Here is a 19,299-nt window from a genome sequence, read left to right on the forward strand (position 1 = left end):
CGTGTAACTCGACAACGGAGCCGTCAATTCGAGTGAAAACTTTTTGGCCGCAAACCTTCCCGTGTCATGGTCAGGAACGATCGAACCTGGCTCTCTGGAGATGCGGAATTGCAGAGGAATTGGAGAGTTTCTGCCGAGAGAGAAACACAGAGAGGCAGCAGGAGCAGGGAACTGAGGGCAGGTTGTCTCCGCGCCGTCCGCTCGCTGCCTTTAAGTTGCTCAGTGCCGCCACCAGCAGCTTCATTGCTGACCCAGCTCAGTCTGACAGAGAGAGATTCAGCGCAGAGTTCCCGACATGAGCGACAGTGCAGCCGCCGAAACGGCTCCTCCAGCCTCCGCCAGCACCAAACCCAAGGCTCCCAAGAAGAAGAAGGCGGCGGCCCCCAGGAAAAAACCAGCCGGTCCCGGCTTGGGCGAGCGGATTGTGAAGATTGTCGGGGAGAACAGCGATCGGAAGGGGACGTCTCTGGCCGCTATAAAGAAGGCGCTGCAGAGAAGCGGGGTCAATGTGGAGAAGCAGAATGCACAGATCAGGATGGCTACCAAGAGGTGCCTGGCGAAAGGCTCCCTGGTTCTGGTGAAGGGCCAGGGCGTCTCCGGCTCCTTCAAACTCCCAAAGAATCAGGTCAAGGCAAAAGTGGGAAAGAAGGCGAGACCCGCAGCAGCCGCCAAGAACGCAGCCGTGAAGAAAACAACGGCCAAGAAGGTGGCAGCGAAGAAATCCCCAGCCAAGAAAGCAACAGGAAAGAAAGCGGCCGGCAAGAAGGCAGCAACGCCAAAGAAAGCGGCGAAGAAAGCAGCGCCTCAGAAAAAGACTCCCGTGAAGAAGGTGAAAAAGACCAAGAGCCCCAAGGCCGCAAAACCGGACCCGAAATCGGTGAGAACGAAGGCGAAGGCCAAAGCGAAAGTGACCAAGAAAGCAGCAAAGAAATGAAGCAGTCGGTGTAACGTGTCACCACCTGAACCCAAAGGCTCTTCTCAGAGCCACCCACATCTCTCCAGGAAAGAGCTGAGCCCGGATCAAATGATCCCTGAGAGAACAAGGTGGAGAGCTGGCTGGACATAACAGGCCAAGCAGCATCAGAGGAGCAGGAAAGCTGACGTTTCGGACCTAGATCCTTCTTCCTGCTCCCCTGATGCTGCTCGGCTCGCTCTGTCCATCCAACTCTACACCTTATGTCAGATTGTCCAGCATCTGCAGCTCCGTCTATAAGTCAAATTATCCCTGTCCCGGTTCCGAGTGCAGACAGAGCATAAACTTGAATTGATTCTAGTAACTCAAATATCACATTTCCTAGAGCGGAGACTGAAAATGAGGATGGTATCATGTCGGGAGAGTCACTGGAACTGCATCTGGTTATTTCCTCCCACGGATTGTAATTCTGCCCAGGCACTAATGTCGCATATTGCAGTATAACCCTTCCAGGAATGATATTTTATCTAACTTTGATGCTACGATCTCTGGCGATGTTTTAACGGTTATTCCTTCCATTTGCCTGCGAAATGCATTTCAGGCAGCAATTGCAATTACAAATTAACAATGCCCCGAAAAAAAAGGGATTCTGTAATTAATCGCTTTGAAGTTGTTTAAATTGGCGGGTTTGATAAGAGTGATTAACCACGGTTACCCAGCCGGTTGATCAGTTTGCCTGGGCTGTATTAAACCCCGCGCTTCCCTCCTGACTGGGACATACAGATCAGGCAATGATCCCGTGTCCCGTCCGCGCTGCCTGCAAATTCGGTTTTAAAAAAATGGGGTTAACAGCGCATGCGTGAGGCTGGCCCTGCCCCCAATGTTGCTTTTTGATGACCAGGGGAGCGCATGCGTGAGGCCCTCCCCCTGCGCTGCCATTGAGGGGCATTTACTCAGTGAGTGGAAGAGGTTTGTTTGAAACAGACCGCAATGGAGAGACCAGCGCCCAGGGAAGCGAGGGAGCAGCAGGCTCCTTCCGGCAGCGCATCGAGATGTGAGTCTGGGACACAGAGGGGGGCTCCGAGACCGGCATTGATTCGGGCCCAGTTCAGGGAGAACCGGGGGCTGTTGGTAAGAGGCCGAGCGGGGCAGGAACTGGTCCCGGAACTTGGAGAGAGAGCATCCTGGGGGCGGGGAGAGAGAGGCCTTTCTCGGGCTGTGTGTGGGCCTGCTGAGGGAGACACAGCGGCAAGAAGCTGCTGGGGGTCAGTCTTGTAGCTTTTAGACTTGTAAACACTGACAATTCACTGTTTGGCAGCTGTTTTACGCTGTTCGTTGCGAGTTGCCGGGAGCGGGGTTTGGGCGGTTGGACGTGGAGTGGAAGACCTGTAAAGGACGCAGATTGGAGTTAACAGATCATACGTCTCGGGAAAAATATTTGGAATAGCGGCTGTTGTTCTTTCAACAGTGTGTTGGGATCTGGTAACATGAGCTGTGACAACAGTGCAGCATCTTCAGGTAGCACCTTAGATGGAGCTGTGCAATTATTGCTCAGTTTCTGAATCTCACTCACTTGGTATCGAATTACATATTTAAAAACACAATCCTCAGCCAAGGAGCAGCTCGATGTAAGAATTGAGTCAGACTTGTGTTTAAATTGATGCCTTTTAAAGAACAGACACAACTCTCATGACACAATGTTGTGGTCCAACAGGCTTATTTAAAAATCATAAGCTTTTGGAGTTCTGCTGCTTTGGGAGGTGAAGTTCAAGAATAGAAACATCCTAATAACTGGTACCTGAATATGTTAATCTGTTTGATATTGTCAAAGTTGGCTGATGTTGATTTACGAGAGATATCTCTTCTGTCTTCCTCCAGGCAAAATACTTGAAGAAACCAGTTGATGCAATATTTCCTCGGTACAAAGCCGAGTGTGTGCAGTTGCTTCCAACTAACAGTAGGCACGTTCCTGTGATCAGAATGGAGAATATCTTTCCCATAGTCAGAGCGGATTGAATCAGACTTACATTGAGCTCGATTTCCAGAGACTTGACCAAGGAAACAACCACCCAATCCCAACTGAGAAAAGGCAAGTTTCTCTTTGTAATGTTTCCATTGCCAATTGACATCCCGCTAGTTCCAATTAACATCATTCATAGTCCATCAACATTCACATCTTTGAAATGTTAACAGGTGACTCTTTGTTGAAAGTCCTCAAACAGGAACTGAATCCAGTTTACATTTAGGAAATGTACTTTGCCTCAAACTGGATAGAGAGAGACTCCTCCTACCACCCCCTTGATCATGACCCTGCCCTGATCACCAAAACATCATCCCCCAGACCATCCACAACCTCGACCCCTCAGGTTACCTCCTGCCAACAGCCTCCAACCTCATCTTTCCCCAACGCCATGTTAACTGTTTCTGCCTCATTCCCAAAATCCACAAACCCGTCTGCCCCTGTTGACCCATTGCCTCTGCATGACCCCGCCCCACCAAACTTTTATCTCCAATTATCTCAACTCCCTTTTCTACACCCACCCACCCCACTCCCCAAGTCCAGGAACTCCCACCTATGTCTGTGACACCACCCACATCTTCTCCTTCAACTACTCCCACTCCCTACAGTCAAAGAGGGTGACCATGGGTACCCGCATGGACCCAAGCTATTCCTGTCTCTTTGTAGGATACATGGACCAGCCCATCTTTTACAGCTACACTGGCCCCACCCCCACCCCACTTCCACCATTATATCGATGCTGCCTTGTGCTCCCATGAGGAGCTCAGAGTTCATCCACTCTGCTAACACCTTCCACCCAAACTTCAAGTTTACCTGGGCCATCTCCAACACAACCCTCACCTTCCTGGACCTCTCAGGTAACCAGCGAGAAACTGATGTTCATTTCAAGCCCACCGACTCCCACAGCTACCTAGAATACACCTCCTCCCACCCACCCTCCTGCAAAAATTCCATCCCCTACTCCCACTTCCTCTGCCTCTGCCTCATCTGCTCCCAGGATAAGGCATTCCACTCCCGCACATCCCAGATGCCCAAGTTCTTCAAGGACCGAAACTACCCCCATAATGGTCGAGAATGCCCTTGACCGCGTCTCCTGCATTTCCCGCAACACATCCCTCACACCCCGCCCCCACCACAACCGCCCCCTCATTCTCTCACACCATCCTCCTAGCTCCGGACACAACGTATCATCCTCCGACACTTCCACCAACTACAATCCGACCCCACCACCCAAGACCTTTTTCCATCCCAACCCTTGTCTGCCTTCCGGAGAGACCACTCTCTCCGTGACTCCCTTGTTCACTCCACACTCCCCTCCAACCCCACCACACCTGGCACCTTGCCCTGCAACTGCAAGAAGTGCCACACTTGCCCACACACCTCCCTCACCCCCGATCCCAGGCCCCAATATGACCTTCCATATGAAGCAGAGGTTCACCTGCACATCTGCCAATGTGGCATACTGTATCCATTGTACCCAGTGTGGCCTCCTGTACATTGGGGAAACCAAGCGGAGGCTTGGGGACCGCTTGCAGAACACGTCTGCTCAGTTCGCAACAAACAACTGCACCTCCCAGTTGTGAACCGTTTTAACTCCCTCCCATTCTTTAGACAACATGTCCATCATGGGCCTCCCGCAGTTCCACAATGATGCCACCTGAAGGTTGCAGGAACAGCAACTCATTCCTCTTGACGCCCTTGGGCTGCAGGGTTCCCAATGTGGACTCCACCAGCTTCAAAATCTCCCCTTCTCCCACCGCATCCCAAAACCAGCCCAGTTCTTCCCCTTTGCCCCACTGCATCCCAAAACCAGCCCAACCTATCTCTGCCTCCCTAACCTGTTCTTCCTCTCACCCATCCCTTCCTCCCACCTCAAGCCACATCTCCATTTCCTACCTACCACCTCATCCCATCTCCTTGACCTGTCCGTCTTCCCTGGATTGACCTATCCCCTCCCTACCTCCCCACCTATGCTCTCCTCTCCACCTATCATCTTTTCTCTCCATCTTTGGACCGCCTCCCCCTTGCTCCCTATTTATTCCACATCCCCCTCTGAAGGGCCTAGGCCCGAAACGTTAGCTTTTGTGCCCCTGAGATGCTGCTTGGCCTGCTGTGTTCATCCAGCTTCACACTTTTATCTTGGATTCTCCAGCATCTGCAGTTCCCATTATCTCTCAAAGACAAAGACAGTATCCTTTTGTCATCAAGTATCACTCCATCAAACTCTGCACTCAAGGCATGAACCTCCACCACTTCTGCCACCTTCAATCTCACTCCACTCCCAAGGACACTTTTTTCCCCTCCCCACCCTTATCTGCCTCCCAGAGGTACTGCTCTCTCTGACTCCCTCGTCCACTCCACACTCCCACTAGCCCCACCACCCTGGCACTTTTCATTGCAACAGCAGGAAGTGCAAAACCTGCCGCAACATCTCTTCCCTTATCCCCATCCCAAGCCCCATAGAAAACCTTACACATGAAACAGATGTTCATCTACATGTCCACTAATGCGGTGCATTTTATCCGCTGTTCCCGATGTTGCCCCCTCTACATCGGGGAAACCAACAGAGGCTTGGAGACTGCTTGTTGAACACCTACGCTCTCATCTTGACAAATGACTGCAACTCCCAGTTGTGAACCACTTCAGTACCCCCTTCCACTCCTTGGACATCGTATCCATTCCACGCTGCCTCTAGTGCCACAATGTTGCACTAGAAGGCTGCACAAACAGCACCTCATATTTCGCTTGAGAGCCCTGCAACCCAATGTTCTCAATGTAAGCTTCAAAATCTACCCCCCCCCCCCCCCCCCCCCCACCCATCCAGCAGGTCCCTGCCTCTTTGACCTGTACATCTTTTCTCTGACCAATCCACTCCTCCCACTTCACTGACCAACCCACACCTGCACTTCTGGCCTACTAGTATTATCCCTACCTCCCTGACCAGTCCATCTTACCTCAACTGACCAACCCACATCCAAACTCCCTCCCTACACTTACCTTTACTGGCTCCAGCCCTGCCTCCTTGACCTGTCCATCTTCTCTCCACCTATCTGGTCATTATCCACCTTTCATCATCATCTCCTCACTTCTGTCTATTTATTGCAGAGTCTCTTTCTCTTCCCTGATTTCTAACAGTCCCAAAATGTCAGCTTTCCTGTTCCTCTGCTGCCTGACCTGCTTTGTTGATCCAACTCTACACCTTGTGACCCCCTCAAAGAAAGACGACATGTTACATAGTTCAAACAACCACGTGTGACAAGTAGTGTTACTGGCAAATAGGAAATCACTACTGAGCACATGCAGACACTCACACAAAGCTGCTGACTGATTCACATTGAGTCCCAAATATGCCCACTGTATCAACACGTAACATACAAAGACTAACAACAATGTATAACCATACACACTACAGGTAACAAGTGGATACATACAAAATGTTTACGGCTTTTTTATATAAGCAGAGGAGGTGTCTACAGGACAGAATAAAAGACCTTTCAGCCCATCAGGTTGATAGCAGACAAAAACAAGCACCTGACAATTCTAATCCCATTCAACCAGCATTCCATTTCAATAAGTGTGCCATGGCAGTATATGATTTGCCAACCCCAACTTCATCACAACGTGATTCTCAACATGTTCACCTTCAGGAATAGAAACCATATTTCCCATCTGGCTTGCAAAATTTCTTTTTGGGTCGCGGGCGGGGTGGCGTCGGTGGGGAAGCATGCAAGTGAATTTGGCGACTAGGTTAAACAGTTTTCTATGTGTCACTTGCCCCTCCAAATGAAATTACAAAAAAAGCCAGAAAACAGAATGCTGTTTCTTCACATTAATGACGTAATCACCATTTAAAGTAATGAAGAATGAACCACTTAATTAAATCTTGTAATTGTCAATTATTTTTTGGCAAAGAGTTTGACCATGTTCAATAAGTTTAAATCTTCTCCACTGTAAGACAGAAAATACAAGTCCTTTTGCTTTCTTCATCCCCACCACAGCACATCATAAGAGTATTGCTGCTGCCGTGCACCGTCACGCCACAGAGCAGGGTTATGTAATATTCATGAGAATAATGAAGTGAATTAGCCAATACCCTTCCCTGTAGAAGGGATATCGTGGTCATTCAGCTGAATACAGTTGATTTGTTTGTTGCCCTTTTCCTTTAGACTCGAAGAAAGGAATGCCACATCTGTCTATTCCACAGCATTACTCACAGAATTATGTTTCTATGCAATCAGAAAAGCTGATGTTATCCTGATGAACAGCCCTTGATAACTTCTCCCAGTTAGACTCTGCACTGTTGGAGTTACAAAACCTTTTGCTTCTACACAATCCATTGCACAAAACAAATAGATGGAGCAATAACTGACAGGTACATGTTGATAACTGCACTCATACATTCTTAAAGCAGAAACTGATAGGCATAGACTGACAACTAAATTCACAGATTCACAAAGCAGCAGCTGGCATGTACCGATTGGTAACCATGCTTAGATATTCACGTAGCAGAAACATACAGAGAAAGAGTAACATCTGTACCTGTATTTGTGTGGTACAAACATGTGTACAGATTTCTAACTCCACTCATTAACACATAGAGCAGAAACTGACAAGGAGAAATTGTTATTTACATTTCTATACCGTAACTGGCAAGTCCAAATTGCTAAGCACATTCATAGCACACTCTTTCCCTGATAGGGAAAGTTTGATGAATGCCCTGAAATAGTCATGTAGCAGAGACTACCAGTTGCAGACTAATAACTGCACACTCGGATACAGAGCCGAAACGGACAGGGACTGACCGGTAAATAGACTCAGATGCTCACATGGTAGTTACTGACAGAACTTTTGATAACACATCTATCATATCCACACAGCAAAAACTGACAGGAACAGATTAATAATAAAACTCCCGATTTCACATTGTTTACACTGACAGGTACAGTTTGATAACTAATCATACATTTTCTCAGCAGAATCTGACAAGTACAGATCGATAACTAAACTCAGATTGACAAGCAAATCCAAACAGGTATATAAATGACAACGACACTCACACATTGATCATTAGAAAGCCAAGGTGTAGGTGCACAACTACCCTCATTCACATGGCAGTAATGGAGAGCTACAGCTTGGTAACTACAGTCACGCACCTTCAGTACAGTAACTGTCAGGGGCAGGCTGATGACACTCTCACATTTATATGACAGAAACTGACATGTACTGATAATAACTAAACCCATATGGATATAGCAGAAACTGACAGACTGATAATTACACTCTCATTATCACTGCAGAAACTGAGATTTATAACTGCACTGTCACATTCACATAACAGAAACTGAGTGTACACATTTGATGACCATAGTCACACTTCGTATTGCAATATGTGACAGGGATGGGATGATCCTTCTCTCAAAATATTACAAGAAAGCAAGAAAACAATGTCATTTGTTCAAATTATCAACACAGCTTCCCACAAAATCCTGATATCCTGAAAATCGACAAAAACTTGTTTGGGTCCTGTCGATTTAGCCACTTTGTGTTTTTACTCTTGCTGCCTCTAACAACTCCTGTTAATGTCATGCGGACTATTTTCAAGACATCCATATTTATTTCCCCAAGTTCCCTAGCCTCCACAAGGGCAGGATGATAACTAAACTGATATTCAAGGAAAAGAAACAGATGGGGAGAGAACACATTACTCACATTCACAAACGTGAAACTGACAAGTGCAGATGAATAACTGCACTCAGATTTACAGAGCAGAAGTTGATGGTGACAGCATGATAACTGCTCTCACTTCTCTGAGCAGAATCTGATGGTGTATGTTCATAACAGAACCCCCTCATTCACCTTGCAGAAACTGACAGGTATAGATTAATAACTGCACTCTCAGATTGACAGAGCAGAAACTGACAGGAACAATTTGATAAATGCACTCACAGCAGAAACTGACAGGTACAGATCAGCTCTCTAGTGACATTGTAAACCAAGAAAAATTGGTACAAATTAGTAACTGGATAATAATTATTATATTATTAATAAAATAATTAATAATTCATAAATTTAACTAAGTTAATAAATTAACAAATGAATAATACAAATTAATAACTAATTAAACACTGAAAAGCACACTCAATTACAGAACAGAAACTGACAACGTAGTTATCAGTCTGATTTTCATATTCACTTGTCTGAAAATGACACGTACGATTGAATGAATGTGGTTTCATTTTTACAAGCAGAAACATTCAGGATTATGTTAACAATTGCACCCAGACGTTCAAAGCTCGGAACTTGCAGGTAAAGATGAAAAACCAAGCTCACTTGTTGACATAGCAGAAACTGAGAAGCAAAGATTGAAGCCTACTCTCCTACATTCAGATAGCAGAAAACGACTGGCACAGATGGATAAGTATACTCACCTTGCAGACACTGACACAAACGTTCCCACATCACACACAATCAGGTAAAAACTGACAACGACATTCTCATATTCACAAAGGGGGAAGAAAACCACAGTCAAGTACAGTTCGATGACTTCTCAAATAAACACAGGGCAGAATCTCATAGGTCCCTGTCAGTCTCTGCTGTGTGAATACATAAGTAATTTAACAAAGGCTCAGCTTGTGTGAGACATGAATAGATCAACAAAAACTCATATCCATAGACACACTCGCATTGTGTAGTCCCTTTCGTGGATCTGGACACTTAGTGTCTGCAATTCACTCAATTGGTATGGAATTAACAAAACGAAAAATCACAAGACAAAGAAGCAGCTCAGAGCAACAGTGGCATCAAACACCTAATTCTGTTCAGATTCCTGACTCGAAATGAAATATTGTCATGATTATTAACTGAACATTGCATTGATCAATGAAATATTAACAAAGTTGGCTGATGTTGATTTACAGGAGGGCTCTCTTCTGTCTTCCTCCAGGCAAATACTTCAGTGACTAAGAGAGAGTAATATTCCCTCGGCACAAAGCCAAGTGTGACAAGCTGCGTCTAACAAACCGAAGGTATGTTACAGCTGTCAGAGCAGAGAACATCCTTTCCACAGTCACAGAGCAGATTGAGTCAGACACACATTGAGGCCAATTTCCAGTGAGATTTGTTCAAACAACACTGAGGAAATACAAGTTTTGTTTTTTTTTCAACATTCACACTGCACACCAGCCCAGTTTGAACAAATTTCAGCATTTAAAGTTTTTGGCACAGATCTGCAGCTCGGGTAGTGGATAATGTTGACTTGCTTGTTGAGCTGGCTTGCTTTTTTTTCCATACAGTTCAACACCATGCTCAGTGGCATCGTCAGTGGAGCTTCCAATGAGTCAATGTTATTCCACGCTTGAGTTGAATTTATGCTATTTTGGTCCACTATGGTGAGTACTGTCATTTCTGGTTTTGATCTGAGTTTTCATATATGGGGACCGATTCTATATGCTTGTTGATTGAAGAATGGATGGAAAACCATGCCTCTAGGAATTCCTGTGTGTCTGTGTTTGACTTGGGCTACCATGGTTACTTTGTCCCCATATTAACCTGATGGCCTTTATTGTCTGAATATGTGATACATTCAGTCAACGAAGGCCATCAGTTGAAATGGGACAAAGTAACCAAATAAAACCAAAGAACTGTGGATGCTCTAGATCAGGAACAAAAAAACAAAGTCTGCAGCTCAGCAGTGACTGGTTCCGAGGATAGATCACTGAACCTGAAAGGCGATCTGTTTTTCCCTTCACTGATGTGGCCAGACCTGCTGAGCTTTTCCAGCACCTTTTTGTTTTTGTTGGATAAAGAAACCGTAGCAGCCTAAGCCTAACAAACACGTACAGGAATTCCTAGATGGTTCTCCACACAAACACAGAATTGGGTCCCACGTATGACCCCATGTATAAACCCATACAAGTGAAAACTGAGATGGCAGTACTCAGCATAACAGGCCTGACAGTGTAAATTCCAAGCAGAGGAGAATAGTGTTGCATCATCAGAGGCTCCACAGATGATGTCACCTGGCATGGTGGCAAAACGTGTGAACAAAAACAAGCCAGCTCGAAGATCAGGTCAATAATGTCACATTTTGGCATTCATAGCCTGTTGGCGTTTACGCCATTTATTTTGAAGATGGAGAAACTGAACACTCATCCAAAATATACACTCAGGAACTGAATCTAATCTGCATTAAATCATTCTAATAACAGCTACCACATAACAAATTGCACCCTCTCAGAGAATGTCACTGGCTGCCAAAGTTCAGCCACATTGACAAATAGAAACTGACAAGCATGTGTTGCTACCTCTGCTCAATCATTCACCCTGTAGAAACAGGCAAAAACAGATTGACGCTCACATATTGACGTATAGTTTGCTAAAAACATTCTCAAATTCACATTATGAAAACTGATATGTACAAATTAATATCTATGCTCACATATCAAACTACCAGGACCTGAATGATAACTACACTTGCGTATCCACATCGTAGCAACAGAGAAGATCAGATTGTTAATAACACTCCAGTTTCACAGTGTAACTTCACAGGTCCAATTTTCTCACTGCATTCAAGTAAACAGTTTTTTTTTAAATTCTGAGGTGCAGTGTGATAACTACACTCCAATTTTCACAAACAGATTCTCACAGGTTCACTTTGATTACTAACTTCACATATCCATATAGCAGAAACTGACAGGATCAGCTTGGTAATAACCCTCCCACTGTCACACAGCATGAACTGACAGGTACAGTTTGATATCTATGTCCGTATCAACAGCGCAGAATCTGACACCTATGTATTGATGATGACCCGTACATTCAAGGGCATTGTGCACTGCCTCAGAATTGACATGCTGATAATGGGGCACTTGCTCACCCTGATAGAGCTGCAGGCTTGATATTAGGGCAGTGCTGCACCACGAGCAGGTCAGTATGAAGGGAGTGCCGCACTGTCAGTGGACCAATATTAGGGGAGTACCACGCTGTCGGAGGGTCACTATTAATGGAGTGCTGCACTTGTGGTGAGTGAGTACTGAGGCAGTGCAGCACTGTCAGGGTCTGTAATGAGAGAGTGCTCCATTTTCAGAGGTTTAGTCCAGAGGATGTGCTCAATCAGAGAGTTATTTCTGAGTGAGTGCTGCATTGTCAAGTTTGACACTGAGGGAGTATCACACAATGAGAGGTCCAATATGAAGGAAATAATGCACTGTTGGAGGGTTGATGTAAAGGGAGGGCTGCACTGTCAGTGGGTTAATGATGTGGGAATGCTGAAATATCACAGAAGCAGTCCTGAGAAGGTGCTGCACCTACAGAGAGTTAGTACTGAAGAAGTGCGATAACGTCAGAAGAATGATATGAAGGGGCACTGTCAAAAGATCAGTAGTGCAGTATTGTCAGAAATCCAATATTGAGGGAGTGCTGCACTGTTGGAGGGCCAATATTGAGTGTGTGCAACACCAGGAGCATTTTTTTGTTGGAGCTGTGCACTGTCAGAAGATCAGCTGTAAGGCAGTGCCACACTGGTAGTGGGTTAATATTAAAGGAGTGCTGCATTGTCAGAAGGTTAAACATGAGAGAGCGCTTCTCTTTGAGGGGGTGAATATGAAAGGGAACCGCCCGTCAGGAAATCAATATTAATGTTGAGTCAGTACAGAGGGAGTGCTGCCCTGTACCTTCGGGTGGTGATGGGTGGCGGTGGGATCAATTAGAAGCATGTTCCTGCACTATCAAGGAGTCAGTGATGACAGAATGCTGCACTGCCAGAAGATCAGTAGTGAGGGAAAACTGTATTGTCAGACTGTCTCCATCGAGGAATTGCCACTCTCTTGGATGACCACTATTCAGGGAATGCTGCACTGTCATAGGGTCAATCTTAACGTGCAGAACCAGTACTGACGGAATCCTGCGTTGCCACAGTGTCATCATTGAGGGAGTGCTGCACTGTTGAAGGGTCGATATTAAGGGAGTGTGACACTGTCAGAGCGTCATTATTAAAGGCGTGTTACAGTATCAGGGGTGAGTAATGAGGGAGTGCTGCACTGTCGGAGGGTCAGCACTGAGGTTGGCTGTACTGTCAATAGCCAAGATTGATGGAGTGCTTCACTTTCAGGGGTTTCACATTCGGGGAGTGCTGCACTGTGAGTTGGTCAATATTAAGGGAACGCTGAAACTGTCAATGGGTTGATGCTCAGGGTGTGCAACACTGTCGGAGGGAGTGATGTACTGTCAGAGTGACATCACTGAGGGAGTTTCACACTGATAGGGGGTAATATTAAGGGTGTACTGCAGTGTCACTATTGATGGAGTGCTACACTGGGGGTCAGTATTGAGGGAATGCTCCATTGTTGGAGGATCAGTACTGAGGGAGTGCTGCACTGTCACAGGGCCAATATTAAGAGCGTGCTGTGCTTTCGGAAGGTCCAATATTAAAGGAGCACTGCACTATCAGAGGGACCACACTGAGGGAGTGCAGCTGCTGCGACGATTACTACAAAGGATATGGCAGACTTTGAGAGGTCCATTTTCTGGGGGTTGATGAACTGAGGTTATGTCCCGTGAGACGGTTCATTCAATCCACATTGAGAGATTGGTGCACAAACAAACAAGCACTGTCAGACAACAAAATCCCAAAAGAACTGTGGATACTGTAAATCAGTAACAAAAACAAAGTTGCTGGTAAAGCTCAGCGGGCCCAGCAGCATCTGTGCAGAGAAAAACAGAGTTAACATTTTTTGCCAGGGAGCTTCCTCAGAACAGTTCTGAGGAAGGAAACATTAATGCTGTTTTTGCCTCCACAGATGCTGCTAGACCTGCTGAGCTTTTCCAGCACTGCCAGACAACCGACCCTCTGATTATGAGACACTCCCTCAGTACTGACCCTCCATCAGTGCGTACTCTCTGATGATTGATTCTCTGACAGTGCATCTCTGCCACAGTATTAACCCTCCAACATCCTGGTATTCTCTCGGCAATAACACTGAGAAAGCCACGGTCCCTTACCATTGACACTGACCATGGAACACCCCTTCAAATGCAACACTTCAGCAGTGCAGCATACGCTCATCATTGCCTCTCTGATAATGCAGTCTGCCTTCATATTGACCCTTTCACAGTGCAGGACACACTAATATTGAACACCTAAAAGTACAGCTTTCTATCAGTGCTGACCCCCCTCACTGCAGCACCCACTCACTGCAGCACCTGCTCAGTGCGACCCTACTCCATGCAGCACTTTCTCATTGCTGGCTTCCCTCAGTGCAGACTCCCCCCGCCTCTCAGTGCAGGACTCCTTCAGTGCTGAGCCCACTCTCTGCAGCACACAATCAGTGCTCACCCACTTAGTGCTGACGCCCCCTCATTTCAGCACTCCCTGAATATCTGATAGTGCGTCACTCCCTTTATACGAACACTTGGACGGAGCAGCACTACGTGAGTACTGACCCTCCAATAAGACAGTGTCAGAGAGATATGCCCCCTTCAAATTGACCCTCTGAGACTGGAGCATTTACTTCATATTGGCCCTCTCACAGTGCAGCACTCTCTTAATATTGAATTTGTGACACTGCACAACTCCATTAAAATTGACCCGAGCACTCCATTAATATTTGCCCTCTGACAGTGCAGGTCGTCCTCAGTCCATACTCTCTGACAGTGCAGCACTCCCCTAAATACTGTCAGAGGGTCAACACTGAGAGAATGCTGCACTGTCAGACATTCATTATTAAAGGTACACCACACTGGGAGTGGGTAAGTGTCAGTGAATTCTGCACCACGACAGGGTCAACAATGAGGAAGATCAATGTAACAGGGTCAGATCTGAATAAATGCCTCACCATGAGAGGGACAGGACTGAGGTCTTGCAGCACTGTCAGAGTGTCAGCTCTGTGGGCACACATAATTATCAGAGGGTCAGTACAGAGATGTTGCCTCCTTGTAAAGGGGTCAGAATTGAGACAGTGCTACAGGATTGGAGTGTCAGTGCTGTGTTAGAGCAAGACTCTGAGGGTCAGTACTGAGGAAAGCTTCATTATCAATGGGTCAGTTCTGAGGCTGTGCTACTTTGTCAGAGGGCCATACATGCAGTGCCTCATTGTAATGGGATAAGAATTGAGGGAGAAGTAGTACTGAGGAAGTGCTGAACGTCCTCATGATTAAAGGAAGACCCTCATGTGTAAAGTGTCAAAACAAAGAGAGGGTCAGTTCTGAGTTGGTACCTTGTTGCCAGATGGTTAGTTCTGAGGCAGTAGCTAAACCGTCAGAGTCAGGACTGAGGGTGTGCTGACTGTCTCTCAGTGCTGTAATTCCTCAGCACTGACCCTCTGGCACACTCTAACTGTTGACCCTCTGAGATGGCAGTTTCCCTCAGTAATGACTCCCCTCAGTGTGGCACTCCCTCAGTGCTGTCCCCATTCTGTCTAGCGTACCATTAACATTCACCCTCTGACAGTGCAGTCCTCTGTGATGACTGACAGTTCTGACAGTGCAGTACTCCCTCAGTAATGACCCTCTGACAGTGCAGCACTCCTTAAAAATTGGCCTCCTGACAGTGTGGATCTCACTCAGTGATGAAACTGACAATGCAGCACTCCCTCAGTACTTATTCTGCAACACTTCTGCACAGGCTCAACATTGACCCTCTGACACTATAGCAGCCACTTAATATTGAGCCTCAATGCTGGAGCACTGTGTACATTGACCTCCTGATAGTGAAGCTGTTTGTTAATACTGACCCTCTGAGAGGGTAGCTTTCTCTCAGTCCTGACCCTTCAGTAGCGCCGCTTGACTTAGCACTTAGCCATCGCCACTTCACGCTATGCTGCCCCCCCCATCAACATTAACTTTCTGAAACTGTAGCACTCCCTTAATATTAACCCCCTGACAGTGCAGAATTCCTTTATTATTGACCCTTCTACAGCATAGCACACCCTTATTATTGATGCTCTGACAGTGTGGTACTCCCTGAAAATTGGCTTTCCTTCATTGCCACACTGCCTCAGTGCAGCACTCCCGCTGTGCTGACCTCCCCAAAGCTGACCCACTACAGTACAGCACTCCCTCAGTGCTGACCCACCACTGAGTGCTACCCCAATCTGTGCAACATGCCCCCAGTTCTGACCCCACTGAGTGCAGCATTCCCTTAGTGCTCAGCCCTCCCACCTCAGTGCTGACCCTCCCTCAGTTCTGCCCTCCCTCAGTGTTGACCACCCCCACAATGCTGACTCCACCAGCCCCTCGATAGCAGCATCCCCTCAGTGCAGCACCCTTTCTGTAGAATCCCCTCAATGTTGACCCGCACCTCAGAGCAGCGCTCGCTCAGTGCAGCACTCCATCTGTGCTGACATCCCTCTGGGCTGATCCATTGTCAGTGCTGACCCCACACTGTGCAGCACTCCCTTCAGTGCTGATACCCCTCAGTGCATCATTCCCTGAGTGCTGAGACCCCGCCATCAGTGCTGAGTCCGTCAGTGCTGAACCTCACTAACTGCAGCACTCCCTCAGCGCAGCACCGCTACTGCAGCATTCCCTCAGTGCTGCACTCCCTCCGCGCAGCACCCCTACTGCAGTACTCCTGGCTGAGGGAATGCTTCACTGAGGGAGTGCTGCAGTCAGTGGTGTTCAGCACTGAGGGACTCAGATCACCACGGCAGATGTTGGGATTTATATTCAATAAATATCTGGAATTAACAATCTAATGATGACTGTGAATCCATTGCCGATTCTCAGAAAAACCCATCTGGTTCACTCATGTCCCTCAGGGAAGGAAATTTCCATCCTCACCTGGTCTTGCCTACTTGTGACTCCAAACCCACAGCAATGTGGTTGACTCTTAACTGCCCTCTGGGTAATTAAGTATGGGCCATAAATGGGCTAATGACGCCCTCGTCCCGTGAATGAATCAAGGAAAAAAAAAATATTGATATGCACAGAGATCTGGGTGTGCAGGCCCACAGATCACTGAAGGTGTCAGTACAGGCAGGTAAGGTTGTAAAAAAGGTATATGGCATGCTTACCTTCATTGGATGGGGCACTGAGTATAACGAAGGTCAAGTTATGCTGCAGCTTTAGAGAAATTTAACCAGGCCACACTTGGAATATTGTACACAGTTCTGGTCACCACACTACCAGAAGGGTGTGGATGCTTTTAAGAGGGTACAGAAAGGGTTTACCAGGATGTTGCCTCGTGTCGAGTATTTTAGCTATGAAGAAAGGTTGGATAGACTGGGTTTGATTTCACTGGAATGCAGGAGGTTGAGGGCTAAATAAACAGATTTTTGTAAGATTGTGAATAGCATGACTACTGTGGTAAACTGTGAGGCTTTTTCCCAGGGTGGAGATGTCAATTACTGGGGGCCACAGGTTGAATATGAAGGGGAAGGGGGGAACGTGTAAAAGCCAAAGGACCAGTTTCTGTGCTACATTACTATTTGGTCTTTGTTCTCTTCTTCTCTTTGTTCCAGGATTGAAACACTGAAAAACTGCAGCTCCATAAGTTTGCTCATTATTTTTTCCCTGGAGGGAATGTGAATACCCTTTCCACAGGAGGAGAGAGATGGAGAGATATTTGAGATTGAGAATCAGCAGTAGTGATGGGTCCTGTCATTAGGGAAAATGATTAACACTGAAGCAGCATTGCAGGGGAGAAAGGAATCAAATGATCTGGTTGTTCCATGTGGGATCTTGCTCTGCATCATTTGCTACCGTGCCATCTTAGCAAGCAGTGAGTCTTCTAATCAGAGAACTCATTTGTTTTGTAAATTTTTCAAAAGGGTCTGGTCTGAAAACCCCACTTCCTGCTGACATGTTTAATATTTCAATGTTGCTGAGAGAGGAAATCCCTGGGACCTTGTTGTGCTATCTCTCCCAGATTTTCTAGTCCTGCCTGTATTCTCCCAGGGAATTGTTACTCACTCAGAAGATCTGAAGAGAGTCAGAGAGTTTGGGGCAAAGTAATCTTTGAACAAGAGCATCCTCTAAGAAGGGCACACAGTCCTGAGGCCTATTCGACAGGCTGTCCTCCCTGCGGCCTAAACGAGTTTAGTCTCTTTATTCCCCCAAAGTTTGATTTTGTCTGTTGGACCCTGGTTTTTTTTAAAGGGGCCTCTGGATCACTAGGTCCTGTCAGATTGTGGCCCTGTCATTTCAAAACAGGATTGCAGCCTGGGGTTAAAAAACCAAGGTCTTGGAATTTGGCACAAACTCGTTCACCCCAACCATCCCCAGTGAGTGTCTGACAGACAGGACTCCCCAAAGAGGGAATTAAAACCCGAAATGTCAAACTGTCTCTTAAAGACTTGCTGTAATTTCAGGATAATAATATGAGAAATTTAAAATTGACATTGAGAGAGAGAGAGAGACTTGAAAAAGGGAGAGGGGCAGTAGAAAGAGAGGGAGAGAAAATGAGAAAGAGAGAGAGGTGCATTTGAGATGATCAAATATCAGTCATGTCAGTGAAAGTAGGAATTGCTGATGCTGAAGTGAGACAGATTACCTGGTCTTTTGCCTGGGGAGGTTGGAAATTCAGGCTTGAAATGGCTGCAATGAGTGCAGTACAGGAAGAGAGATGGACAAAGACAAAGTCAGAAACAGAAAGAGAGAGAGAGAGAGAGAGAGAGTGAGAGCCATATCTAGGAATCACACTGACAGCATTAAAATCCTCAGAGCGAGGACCTCAGCAAATGTCCCCATCGTCTGGTCACTTTTGTGTATGTTGGGGGTTTTCGGGTCAGAGAATTTTAGAGGCAACGGTGGGATCAATGTTCAACATTTCAAACTGCACTGATAACAGTAACAAAGCTTAAAAAAAAGTCAAAGAAAACAAGGAATGATCAAGCTTTCTGCACTAGAATTAACATGCCAATGTTGTGGGAGATTCAACAAGGATCCTGTCCTGACATTAACATCTCAAAGGGATAGAGAGCTCTTGGTGGGGGAGGAGACAATAAAGCCCTCACTGAGAATAAATCTGGAGAAGAATGCATCAGATTCATTTATAAATCCTGTTTTTCCTCTGTATCGAGGGAGTGAGCAGCTGTCCCTCTGTGTGTGTGCGTGTGCGCGTGTGCGTGTGTGTGTGGTGAAGGCACCACACAGAGAACAGAGAGAGATAGAAAGAGGGCATGAGAGTGGGAGGGAGAGACAGAGGCATTCGAGTTGAGTTTGTTTCTGCAGTTCCAGCAAGCAGTTAACATGCAAAGCATAAAGGAATTAGACTATTGGGCTGGCAGCTGTTATCTTGTTAGAGTGGGATCTTGCTTTGCCACAATTGCTGCAATGCCATTGCTGCAGGAAGGGAGTGTTCTTCTGAGCAACTTTGTGGGGTTTGTGACGTTTTTGAAAGGACTCTAGTCAAAATTCAAACTGTTACTGA

The 19,299-nt window shown here is 46.4% G+C and overlaps 1 protein-coding gene across 2 annotated transcripts in view; it reads left to right on the forward strand.

Moving 5' to 3' along the window:
• Window positions 1–295: 295 nt before the first annotated feature.
• The window catches only part of LOC132206949 (histone H1-like), a 31,279-nt gene continuing 12,275 nt past the window's right edge, over window positions 296–19,299 (forward strand). The window contains exons 1-4 of one of the 2 annotated variants that reach the window (XM_059642059.1): window positions 296–877; window positions 2,792–3,002; window positions 9,851–9,958; window positions 10,226–10,321. In XM_059642059.1, coding sequence (XP_059498042.1) covers window positions 296–877; window positions 2,792–2,929 — 720 coding nt within the window. In that variant the 3' untranslated portion in view covers window positions 2,930–3,002; window positions 9,851–9,958; window positions 10,226–10,321. The remainder of the gene's footprint in view (window positions 878–2,791; window positions 3,003–9,850; window positions 9,959–10,225; window positions 10,322–19,299) is intronic. The other variant, XM_059642058.1, reaches the window with a different exon arrangement.

This window comes from Stegostoma tigrinum, chromosome 44 (assembly GCF_030684315.1).
Source record: "Stegostoma tigrinum isolate sSteTig4 chromosome 44, sSteTig4.hap1, whole genome shotgun sequence".
Classification (NCBI taxonomy): Eukaryota; Metazoa; Chordata; class Chondrichthyes; order Orectolobiformes; family Stegostomatidae; genus Stegostoma; species Stegostoma tigrinum.